Genomic DNA, 12,732 nt, shown 5'->3' on the forward strand with positions numbered 1-12,732 from the left:
GAAATATAAGACAAGAAATGTTCTTCGTCAAATTCCCCTACTGTTTTTGACTCATTGAAAACAGCCACTTAGGTAAGTAACAAACAGTTCCATACCTCCGACCTGTGGACCTTGACAGAAACGTAATTGCCCTGAGATGTCCATTTGGTGGCCTCGGCCACTCTGAGCCCGGTGCCGATCAAATTGATGCTGAACTGTCCCTGCAAGTATCCACAAGTCAGTCCCTGTGCCATAAAGGCAAGAGGTCGAAATTGTTTCACCAACCTGTGGACACTTGGCGGCGCTGTAACAGTCACCGGCCGTGGCAAAGGGCACAGGTCGACCAACAGGAGTGTGGGAGTAGCGTAAGTCGGTGACTGAGCAACAGCAAAGAAAAAAACAATTTAAGGACGGCACCAAACTTCTGAACAAAAAATCAACATTAGGTGCTCATTTTGCAGCTTTTTTTTGTTTTTTAACAAAATAACTTAATTCAAAGTTGTCATATTATTATGGTACTATGTTTGTTCGACTCAGGAAAATATTACAGTACAGTAAGACGCACTGTAAACTCAACTAAGAAACATTTGCCATCTAGAGGTGATTGGTGATACTACAACTTAAAACTATTCATAGTTTGGCACATGCAGATTTGCATATTCGCTGACTTTTTTCAGCATAGATTTATTTTTCAGGATTCCCCCAGTTTTTAGTTGAAAAATGTAAATTGGAACTTCCATCAGTGTTTATAGTTTTGGGGTTTGTAAAATAAAGTCTTTGGGAAAAACCAATCAAGAGGCCACACAAATGATGAATGGTAACGTCAAACCGACAAAAGCAAACATAACAGAGTAAACATAAACCCGGCACTGAATTTGACCCCAAAACTATTGAATTATGCATGTGAGGACTAAAAGAATAAATTTAGCCAATCCTGCAATGAATCATGCCAAAAAGGGGCCAACCCCAATTTTTTTAAAATTGATTTATGAATTGATTAAGAGGTATATGCCAATAATTTCAGCGCGGGAAAAAAAACGACTCGAGGCACAGAATCTCATCAGTCTTCATCTTGAAGTCATCTTGCGTCTCTCCGCCTCTTTTTCAAGCTGCCAAATCCAAATGAGTACCATGCAGAGGGAGGATGAGAGCACAAGCTATTTGGATGAAGAGAACGGGATCGCTTCTCCGCACACATGCTAATTCACTAATCACAGAAGGGAGGTCGAGCTGACTCTTGTCATCACTTAGCCCTCGGATGATTTATTGATCAATATCCGATGCTGATGCGACTCATATCGTGATATCTCGCCCGGGCGCATGCCTGCACGTGCACACATGGAGGTGTTTGGAATGAGCTCAGAAGGTCATCTCAACATTTTTTTTTTTTTTGCAAAGGGGATTTTGCGAAACCGATCCCCGATGACGCACTCCCGTGTGTGGTCTGGCTGTGGCAGACGGGCAATCACTAAGTAATTACTCACTGAGTATCCTCAGGGTGCTCAGGTCCAGACGGACCTTGTGGAAGAGGGTGTAGCCCGCCGCGGCGTAGTCGTTCCTGCAGTTGCAGTCCTGCCTTCGGCTGCCGTTGTAGGGGCATTCGAAGGGGTTCAGCAGCCTTCGCGGATGAGACGATGACAGTTTAAGCGGGGTGATGCAAACTGACAATCGGGTGAAAATTTCAGCATTTTCCTTCCTTTGCGATAAAAATCCGCAAACACAAGATTCCTGAGTGACAGTTATGATTCTAATTTCTGTCTTTATGTGTAACTAGCCTCAAAAGTGGATCACCCTTTAGGAAATAAGAACCAATGCTAACAGCTTCAAGCGCCCCCTGGAGGCCAATCGAATGGAGCGCAAAGTGCACTTATTACTACAAATGATAATGCGAATCGCTACTTGAAGTCAGTTTTAAATGGTAGCTGCTCATTATGCAACAGATCAAATTATTTAAAGCATAATTCACAAGTTTATTGTTTTAATAAGTGTTAAAGTACAAATTATTAATACTGCAGAATTCCCACATGCTGTATTAATGTGCAGTTTACTACTCCTTTGCATCTGCTAACCAAGATTTCTCTGTAATGACAATGAAGTTGTAAAATAACCAAAAAAATAGTAAATATTACAAGTACCTTATTAGGGTTGACATTTTAATGTTTAAATCATGATAATTATTCAAATCTGACTCCCCCCTCTCCCCCATGTACCTGTAGCCGTACACCTCCGAGTAATTATCCGTCTGGCCGCTACGCAGCGTCACATACTCCTTGGGGGAATCGGTTTGCATCTCCGCGCAGTAAATCTGCAGAAGAAGAAAGAGCAGGTAAGTACATGCCGAGACTCACAAAGTACGTGCAGACACACCTGAAGGATGCGCGACTTGACTTTGAGGTAATATTCCCCGTCCATCCTGACGCCTTGCCGTATCTGGACCTCCCGGCACGAGGCGAATAACTGGCCTTGAGGGGAAACAATAAGACGGCAGGTGATAAAACACAGTATACTTTCAAAGTATTTGCCTTCTTGCTCTGTCTTGACAAGACTGATCCCACCCTCGGCAATTAAAAGTTCATGTCGGAGGAAGTTGTGAGTCATAGGAATAAAAGTCTTATTGATGGAATGAAAAGATGAACTTGACAAAGATAAACATCAACATGATGAATGTTTCCTTAAAGGGAGAGCTGTTGTATTAAATGTTTCATGATGTGTGTTGCCTGCTCCAGTTTGCCCGGAGCCCCTCAGTGGCTGTATCGTGCTGATTAGCATTAATACTCCAGCGCAGTACTGGCTCTCGTCCGAGCATATCGTTTTAATTTCGCCGCGGACCGACTTGGCAGAGACCGGCCGGGCAAACGCGCAAAGTCTGGCCCGCTGCCGACTTGTGAAGAGCTCGCAAGTTCACAATGAAGGCGGCGTTTGGATAGGCCCGACCGTGCGGAGAGTTTGTGGAAAAGCGCTGAGTGGCCATTTATCCTAGCGCCAAGTAATGACTTCAAGAGGCCTCTCCGGCCCGAGACGCCGTTCTGGCAAATGTGTCAAAACGAAGCGAAAAAGGGGGAAAACACTTGAGTTTCTATAAACACAATCAGATACGGTGTTGGCCAACATACACAACACAGTCAATTTGATATGATTACCGCGAGGGAGGGGGTGGGGGGGGGTGAGTGTTGACTTACATTCTCCCGCTTGACACGCAGCTTGAGACTCTGGTCTTTCCGAGGGACGGCACTGCTTGGACGCGGCTCCTTTGGAGGTCACACACTCCACGCTGCGCTCCATCACTCCTGCCCCGCATGTCTGAGAGCACTGCAATCGACATTAACGAGTCACTAGAATACAACCGAATCCACCTGAGTGAGTGCTAACCTTTCCCCAAGGTCCGAGTTTCCAATAGGAGGCCTGCGGGCAGTCCTTGAGGAGGCAGGGCCTGGAGCTCAGAGGACGAGGCTCCGGGCAGCGGTCCCCGGCGACGGCGTAGAGATGCGGGGCCCGAGATGAGGGTGTTGCCGAGCAGGTGACCGCACGCTGCTGGTAGCCAACGCCGCAGCTAGCGGAGCACTGACGCGCACAGGTTGACAGCGGTCGTTAGCATAAATTGTATTAAAGGTCGTCATGTGTATTGAAGTTCTAACCTGCGACCAGTCCCCTGCAGTCCACACGTGGCGGCACGGAGCCGCTTGGCAGGGCTGACGCGTCGGCGGTCGGGATGACGGCTCGCAGTAGTCCGCTTGCGCCGGCGTCATGGCGGGGCCCACGCAGTTCACCGCCCTGCTTCTCACGCCGCCTCCGCAGGTGGCGTTGCACTGCAAGTAAACAGAAGGAGAGTGAAGACGGGACGGGACGGGCTGACAGAGCGGGGGCACTGTTGGGCTTTCCAACCGCCTTGAGTTTATCCAGCTGGACCCGTTTAAGGATGCAACATGTGTTCCTATTAAAAAAAAGAAGTTCACCACTAGCGATGATTTAAAAGAGCATTTATGTGGCCCTAAACATGAAATAAAAAAAAAAGCAATTACTTTTCCGCTGGTTTTGAACATCCTGCAAATTCATAGTTTGACATTTCGCAAATTCAGTCATTCACAGATTTTGTGTCATCTTGCTAGCATGCAAGCTAACACTATTGTCGAAGGTGGTTGGTTTATGTTGAATAAATTAAAGACTGAATACAGATGTTCACGATTGTTGTTTACATGCAAGATGTATAGTGTTGATGCTTTATGGTCCTCTCTCATTAAAATAATTTGCTGCCATCTAGTGGCATCTATAGGCTATTACCATTTTGGGGCAGGCAATTCGTCACAGACCTTCGCTAATGGCAGCAGGGCTTGGTCCCTATAGTCCATGAATATGTCACAAGTTTTTTTATGTGACTGACTGATTTCCTGAGCAATAAAACAAACTCTTTTCTGGTTCTCAAGGCAACGTGGGCAGGCATGAGTAAACGTTTGTGCAGGAGAAGTCCTTTTGCACGGCGATCCTCTTTTATGCTTTGCCATTGGAGGACAAAGCAACACGACAGCAACGAAGGGAAGATGAAAAGCGGAGCTCGGAGCTACGCGCAAGTGTGATAGTACTCAACCGGAATAAAAGGCAGTCAAGCCTTGTGATGTCATTTAAGGTTCCCGGGAAGCCTCTTGAGCAAAGCAGGAGAGCGAGAGAGCCTTCAGGTTGTCTCTTTAATGATACCAAGAAAGAACCAATAAAACAGCATAATGGGATGCTTTAGCATGTGTACATCTGCGTAATAGTAGGGGGTTGTTAGCAAGGATGTTGGTCAGAGATGTGAAAGACTAACTATTTCCCCTTAACTACTTGTTTAAAGAATGTCAAAGTTTTATGTCCTGTTTTATGCAATCTAACTCCCGAGAACACGAAGAAAACAAACTATCGAACGACTAAAAAAATGAACAAATCGACAAACTAATAAAAAGCTACTCTGCAAACAAGAAGTGAAGGAACTAAGGCCCACCTGTTCTGAGAAGTTAATAACCTAACTAACTAAAAAAACAACCCTGTGCCTAAGAAAAGAATATGTCACCAGCTAATTAACCAAGCACTAAACAAACAGGTAACGGAATTAGCTAAGAAGTTAACTAGTCAAGCTGTTAACTAATAAACATGCTAACTTCCAGGCTAACAAATTAAGAAATGAAAAGATAAAAAACTAACGAGATAAAATAAAAAAAAAATAAAAAAGTGTCCTACTCACTTCTTTCCACGGAGAGGCGAGCCAAGTGTAATGGGTGCACTCTGCAGCTTGGCACCGCTGGATGACGGCGGGCCGTGATGGAGCGTCGCATAGATCTTCTCTGACCTTTCCGCTGCCTTTGAGCCTACAGAAGACGCCTCGGCTCTGGAGTCCCACTCCGCACGTGACCGAGCACTGGTGAGCAAAAAAAAAACAACGTTTGTGTCTAGCAAAAATGATGACATCGCCAGTCTCAGAAGATATGAGACATTTTCTAGAATTTTACTCAGTAAACACAGTTGAAGGCTCATAATGGCGAGAGGTCATCAAAAAAAAGATTGCAGATGTTGCAAAGCGTTCAAAGGTGTCATGAAAATATAGAACATACTTTGCATGTCCGCATACTCACAATTTCATGGTGGATTTTTGGAGGACCATGATTGCTTCCAGAACTACACAATACTGCGAAAGAGGAGGAGGAGACCCGACAAAAAGTGGGGAGTCGAGGGCGTCAATGGATCTTTGGGGATTTTAGTTATTTGAGTAGAAGGAGGAGGAAGGGGGGTGGGGGTCTTTGGGGGGACATTAAAGTGTGGCTGCTGAGGTGGGGGAAAAATAGTTTGTGTGCATTCTGTGTATGGGCCATCACACTGTGTACTTGTTCTTGGAAGATAAAGCACGTGACACAGTTTTCGTGTTCAGGCTGCTCTGTGACTTGTGATATACTTCTGAAAGAAGGTCGGCGGGAATGACTCAGAAACCTTCTTGGATGAGTGGAATCATTTCGCCCTCGAAATATATTGTACGTGATAACATGAAGGTTGAATGAGTTCAATTCCAATTTTCAAACAACTTTGGAAACCGCCATCATATTATGTGCCTCACTAGAAGTAGTGACAGACAAATAATAATAAAATAATAATAAATAATAATAAAATAAATTCATAAATAAATAAAAATATATATAAATTAAATAAAAAAAAAAAAAAAAAAGGATTATTAGATAATTTCACATACCTTGCTCCATCTGTTGGCCTTCCACGTAGGGCACCCGCGGGCCCGGCAGGTTTTCTCAGTCTGGGGTCGAGGAAGGGGACCGCAGTGTGCCTCTTCAATTTTGGTTTGGTTCTGGTCAACGCAGATAATTTCCCGCTGCTTGACTCCTCGTCCACAAGTGACCGAACACTACAAAGAAAAGGAACAAAATCGGACGAGTCAGCAAAATCCAATCAGAGTAAACAGCATTTTAAATGAGGTATGATGGGTGGATATTGAAAAAAGTAGCTGTATCTATTTTGACAGATCACAGAGGTCACTACCGATGCTTGGTTTGGTGGCCGGGCTTCCTCGCTACATTTCACGGCCAAACGAGCGTAATGCAAACGCATCGTCTCGGCTAAACAACCTAAAGAGACCGCTCGCGGTCGTGGAATGCGTCCGGCTATTTAACCCGTAAACAAACGGATGACTCCGAGGAGCTCCTGTAAACTAAGTGCAGCATCGCAGAACCAAACATGGGCACTACGGCGAGACGTTCATCTGGTACCAATGAGGAACCTCGGAGAACTTCAGCGACTGATGAAAGCTCTGAAACGGGCCAGAGATGGCAGATGATTCTGGCTACCCCCTCCACACTGAGGCCAGACAGCAATTAGGGTATTTTTTGCTCGACGACTGAGCCTTTTTGTGGCCCTTTACAAACAGGCTTCGAGAGACACGGCGAAGCGCGTTTTGTCTTGGTCCATTTTCCAGTCCAGATCATCCGCATAATAACGTATTGTCCTCTAACGATGATCTCAGAATGTTGCGTAACATCAAACACAAGACAAGAGCACTCATGGAAAAACGGTTGGATATGGACTTTAGAATTCGTTTTCGACGCCACGTACAACGAGTTGGAGCCTATCCCAGCCGACTTCAAACAAAAAGCCCGGCGCTCTATGGATCGGGTGCTGGTCAATCAAAATTGTCTGGCAAGATCTTGATTAACTGAAAAATCAACTCCAAATTCTTATTTACAATATGTTCTATGCGGTAAGAATTAAACAGCAAAAGCTACAAATTTTTTCCATCTGAGGGGGCGGCCATTTTGTCACTTGCTGTCGACTGAAAATGACATCACAGTCAGGGGACAACCAATCAAGGCTCAGCTTGTCACATGACCAAACTCAGAGAACAGGTTATTTTATTTTCTCAGTATGAGCACTATAAAAAAGTCGAAACAGTACTTTTCCAGTGTTTAGTTTGTTTATTTAGATTTTTTTATGCGTAGCCTGTTTTGGAAACCTGAATTTACTTTGAATCTGTACTTTGACTCAAGTCAAGAGCGTGAGTACTTTTGGCACGTCTGGTTTTGAGTACGCGTCCAAACAAACTGTTTTCCATGTAGCGGGTGACACTGCACACACATGCATCACACACACTGTAATTAGCGAGGCATTTTAAACACAGGGCAGCCTCAGCTGACGCGCAACATCAAAAGCTGGCAGATTCCCATACCCGCTACACGCACACACACACACACAAAGATAACTCCCTCCACCATCTCAGACTGCTTTTTGTGGAGGGGGGGGGGGGTGTTGAGAGAAGAGCAGGCCCCTCCTCGGTGCCGTAAAAGAGGGAAGGAAGAAAGAAAATCGCAGCCATACGGGCTACGCTCCCCTGGCTGAACTTTATCTGCATTTTAATGGCGGGAGGAGGGAGAGGAGTGTGTGTCTTTGTGTGTGTGTCTATGGGGGGGGTGGATAAAGACGGCTATATGTGCTCCTCCCTCGCATCATATGTCAGCCATTAGTGCATCTCAGAGAGCTGGCACAGCACAACGCAGTTTACTGAAGTGTAGTGGACTGCAAGACCGCTTCAACCTTTCAGACAAAAATGAGGGGAAAACACGCAGCTCACCTTTAGGACCCGAGAGCAACCACTCAGGTAAGGGCGCCCTTTGACAATTTTCAGAAATTTAATTGCTTATAAAATTAGACAAGAGCTATACTTTTTGATTGTAATGTAAATAAAGTTTAAAATGTGTGTGAAAAGATATATTCCGCATGCCTCACATGGGAAACACATTTTGCCCTCCCACGTTGTCACGGCCATTAATTTCACATGATTAGCCGGCTTACATCTGTTGTAATCCGGGGTGGGGAAGAAGGATTCATGCAAGGATTAAAGCGGAATCACTCATTCGGCGTGCATAAACCAGTAGAATGGCGGCCAAGGGAAAGAGCCATTCTCCACATAATGGAGCAAGAAACTCACAACGATCCGCTTTAAGTCCATCCAGGGAGACATTCCACATTTGACAGTTTCACAGTTCTCCAACAAATCACTTAATTGAGTGCTGAAGCAGACACGCTTGATTTAAAACAGACACACGGAAAGTTAATCAAGCGTTGTTACGGATAATTGAACATTTATTGCTGAATTTCTTCTTTTTTTGGTGGGAGACGACTTTGTGTAGGAGTGGCAAGCAAAAGATGATGCCGCCCACTCGTTGTCCGCCACCAGGTAAGCCAATAAGAACCATTAGAAATTATTACAGACCTCTGAAAAAAACTAAACAAATGGTGACAATCACCGGAATGTGGCGAATGTCTGTTTTTTTGGTTTTCAGGTCGTGACTTTCAATCTGGCTTTTGTCTGATGGTGACATTTGAGATGACCTTTGCAGTGGAATCTGATTGTTTTCTTGCTCTGTAGACTAACCAATGGCCTTTTTGGACCATGCAGTCATTAGTCAAAGCTTTTAAGGGAGACCGCAGCCGCCCAAAAGGTGAGTGTCAAGGTTACGTGTCAATCACACAGTGGCTAACACGTTTGGCTAAAAGTCCGTTAACTGTATGTTTAGATTAAGGGGGAGGGGGGGGGGGGGGTTTAGAGTCAGAACCTATTTCTGAAATATAACAGACACAAGCTGAAGAAAAAAACAGCAAATACAATTCTGCCTAGTTTCTTTCTCTATTTTTGAAGACGGGCAAATTCAAAAATGTGTTTGCGCCGTTGTGGGAGTGAACAGAACGGACTTGATTCCCAGCCGATTCCGATTCATGGCCAAGCATAAGGAACTGAGCTCCATGTATGTTTTTGTTTTCTACCAGCATGAGCACGTCTGGGCTCGATGGAGATGAAACACGACGCGAGGGAAGACGATAAAGAGTCACAGAACATCTCGATTCACGTTTGCAGGGAGCTCGCAAAAGACCTGAGTCAAAACAAAACTCGACGGGGGAGCAGCTGGTAAGAATGTTGTCGTAAGAATGTCAAGAGGCATCGATCTGTTCTCCGGCCAGATGTGTTTTTAGCTAAGTAGGGTGAAATCCGAACTTGGTATCGAGCAAGTTCTCTTTGCTTCATACACAAACGCTTGATGACTTTCAGATGTGACAGTCACGTTTCGTCTCGACCAAGATCGTGGAAATGATTTTCTGTCCAAGTCCAATTCCGTTTCTGTCAACTGGTTTCGCCATCTCCGAGCATGTACAACGTCTTTCACGTGGTTTCCTTTTTAAGTCAACAGCACTCCGAAGTGATATAGCACATCGCCATAAGTCAAAGTGAAATGCCAAAACAACACAGTTCCGGCCTAAACATTCCACAGAGGCCGACCCCCCCCCCCCCCCCCCCCCCTCCCTTCCCGCCTTGGGGCTACGCAACACAGACAAAAATGAAAGATCCTTGCACAAACAGCATACGTCTCGAAAAACACGAACGGATTTTGGCAGCAACGTCACAAAATGGTTGACCTTTGACGTCGACAAAGAGCTGAACTTCCTCTTGCCGCTAAATGCTAGCCAGCTGTGTTTCCACTCAGTCGACAGTTCTTAGAAAAGCTTCAAGATCTCAAAACATGGACACCAACAAACAGATGCAAGAGTAAGACTGTAGGCTTGTTTTATCAGGATGATGTTCATTTCCGGGCTTTAACTATCCCAACTGTCTCCCGTTACAGCTTTTTCGGCCTGTCGCTGGATGGGAGTCTTCAGCTTCGTCTTAAGTAGAACTCAGTTCTGCAAAATGGAGAGGCTACGTTTACAAAATCCAGGTTCAATGTCTACCTAAAGAAATTCGACCGATAATAACATTTGTATTCAAATTGAAAAGATGATTCTATGAGCCCTAACTGGTTATGATTGCCAATTCCAACTAGCGATTATTTAAATAGTCGATTAATCTGATGATTAGTTTGCCGATTAATTGATTAATATAATTAAAAACACCGATAGAATATTCCTTTTTAATATATCCAACAAGAAGTTGAAATTCCAAATCAAAAAATTTGGCTAATTTCAATTCATCGATTAATTTGATAATCAATTAGTTGTTAATTAATCGATTACTATTCGCACCTCTGAAAAAAGTCCTCTTGTATTTACTGGCAAATTCACTGCTAGCAGTTTGTATTTTGGGAGTTCCATTTTAAATGGAACTAAATATATTACTGTCTACAGAAAACATCTGTTCTCCTCCCGTCCCGAATGCGAACTATGACCTTAAGCCCAAGGTACGTACCAAACTCTGATTTTCAGTGTGCCGTTAAAGTTAAATGCCATGAGGTAATTCCAAACTACATAGTACCAGTCCAAAAGCTACTCGGGAGCATGGACAGGTCTGAACGGCACCAGATTCAGGCTCCACCGAGTCTGCAACGCTACCTTGTACGTGTAAGAAGCGCTCCCTCGGGTCTAAAAGGTGCTCGGATGACGGACGTTGACAAAAACCAGACGACCCGTGACCTTGGTCAAAGAGGGGCCGCGGACACTTTGGTCCCTTCAGGAGCACCCTAAAGAATTCCAGACCTCCACATCCAGCCTCGTCTCATTCGTCATCAGGTCCTCTAGCCCGAAATGATCACAATAGCCATCGTGACTAACTGCAGAACTTGTCATGAACATTTTTTTAATGCAATGACATTTGTCCTTTTAGGGCCACCATCTCACCAATTACTTGACACAAGCATAAAAAAAATGACCTTATAGCTTTCCGTACTCACTTTTAAAAAAGGTAGGACATGCAAATTGCTCAGAATTTCTGTTTTCAGGCCGCATTGATTTTAGGACAAAAAAAACTTTGTAGCCTTAACTGCCCCATAGTAGGCCTAGTGGTTAGCACAAAGTTCTGAGATCAAGTCTCAGCTCCTGTGTCAAATGAAGACTCCAAATCAGCGGTTCTCAAACAGAAATGTGTTTGCCTTTACGTGATTGGCTGGCAAATAGTCGTATGGGACGTACAGCCACCTTTGACCCCAATTTTGTTGTACAATGACATTAAAGGCTTGAACAACTAAAAGGAGGTTGAAACGAGAAACATGAGCCCAGTGATGTCACAGGCAATGGACGTAGCGAGTACGTGTGTGTGTAACAGGTTTAAAGGCAAGTTCTACCCTCAGGCCAAAGTCAAATATGTCAACGTTGCGCATGTGGCTTTCATTTGGGATGAGTTCAGGGTCGCTGTGCGTCCGTTGGTGGGAACGCAGCTCACCAGGAAACGCCATGTTTTTATTAGAAGCCAGCAAATGACTGAAATTGATCTTTTCCTGGCCAACTGATCCCACGCGGAAGGCCAACAATACACACACAGCTGACACTTTGGACATTTTGATTTTCTACCGTTTGTGCAATAAATACGCCGATTGCTTGGAGTGTTTTCTTTGAACAAACACGATTCAATGTGCGATGATGGAGGGAACAAGAAAAGTCACGGCCAATTCGGGTGAGTGAAGAATCACCGCAAATGCCTTGAAATAAAGCTTCAAATCATCATTCCCTAAACAGAGTAGTAGCAAAATAAAATGGGATTTGAAACTACAGTCCATCATTCATAATTATACAAATAAAAATTGCAGTTTTAACAGGTAATGAACGCCTCGATGAGAACAAACAAGAGGTACTCGAGCAAGGTAAGGCTACTTGAAAAAAAATAAAGGAATAATACAAACAAGTGGGCTATTTTTATATATATATTATATATATTATGCAGTTTATTATATATATTAAATATTTGTATATATTTTTTACAATATTATATATATAAATAATATAAAAATATATGTATTCATACTTATACATATAGACGTATATATATATATATATATATATATACACATATATATTTTATATTACACACACACATATATATATATATATATATATATATATATATATATATATATATATATACGTATTTATAAATTGGGTTGAATGCCTGAATACTGTATATTGGTAATTGCATAATAAATTGTTTCAAATACTTGATGTGGCCTTTTGGTTGTATTTTCTTTTTATTTTTTTTATTTTAACATTAAATCCTTCTTTAAACCTGTGTGATACTTTGTCAGCATGGAGAAACGACACAAGTGTCACATTTTGGGTTCTTTAATCAACTTTACAAAGGGGGAGGAGGTGAGTCAAACTTTTTTTTGCGTTTTGTACTCCTCTGAAATAAATAGCATCTTGGAATAATGAAGCAAAACATGCAAAAATAAAAGACGCTGACGTTATGCGATGTAAAGGGTGCGACGATCTTGTGAGGACAAGACGCGCATCTGCGACGCGTCAGTCTGAATT

General features: G+C 43.4%; 1 protein-coding gene and 1 long non-coding RNA gene across 9 annotated transcripts in view; one reads left to right on the forward strand and one right to left on the reverse strand.

Annotated features, from left to right (window-relative positions):
- Positions 1–12,732, reverse strand: part of LOC119124992 (A disintegrin and metalloproteinase with thrombospondin motifs 20) — a 66,513-nt gene that overhangs the window by 1,586 nt on the left and 52,195 nt on the right. For both annotated transcript variants that reach the window (XM_037255399.1, XM_037255400.1), the window contains 10 exons: positions 6,188–6,355; positions 5,192–5,365; positions 3,615–3,785; positions 3,349–3,540; positions 3,159–3,288; positions 2,347–2,441; positions 2,190–2,284; positions 1,464–1,597; positions 265–356; positions 96–200 (listed from right to left, as the gene is read on the reverse strand). In XM_037255399.1, the coding sequence (XP_037111294.1) occupies positions 96–200; positions 265–356; positions 1,464–1,597; positions 2,190–2,284; positions 2,347–2,441; positions 3,159–3,288; positions 3,349–3,540; positions 3,615–3,785; positions 5,192–5,365; positions 6,188–6,355 (1,356 nt within the window). The remainder of the gene's footprint in view (positions 1–95; positions 201–264; positions 357–1,463; positions 1,598–2,189; positions 2,285–2,346; positions 2,442–3,158; positions 3,289–3,348; positions 3,541–3,614; positions 3,786–5,191; positions 5,366–6,187; positions 6,356–12,732) is intronic.
- Positions 7,778–11,995, forward strand: LOC119124996. 7 transcript variants are annotated; one of them, XR_005098396.1, is made up of 4 exons: positions 7,778–8,098; positions 8,631–8,677; positions 8,870–8,942; positions 9,268–11,995. It is a non-coding gene; the product is annotated as an uncharacterized LOC119124996 (long non-coding RNA). The 7 variants fall into 7 exon arrangements; XR_005098393.1 differs by having other exon boundaries at positions 7,780–8,098; positions 8,617–8,677; XR_005098398.1 differs by lacking the exon at positions 7,778–8,098 and having other exon boundaries at positions 8,604–8,677; positions 9,268–10,670; positions 10,742–11,995.

This window comes from Syngnathus acus, chromosome 6 (genome assembly GCF_901709675.1).
Source record: "Syngnathus acus chromosome 6, fSynAcu1.2, whole genome shotgun sequence".
In the NCBI taxonomy this organism is placed as follows: Eukaryota; Metazoa; Chordata; class Actinopteri; order Syngnathiformes; family Syngnathidae; genus Syngnathus; species Syngnathus acus.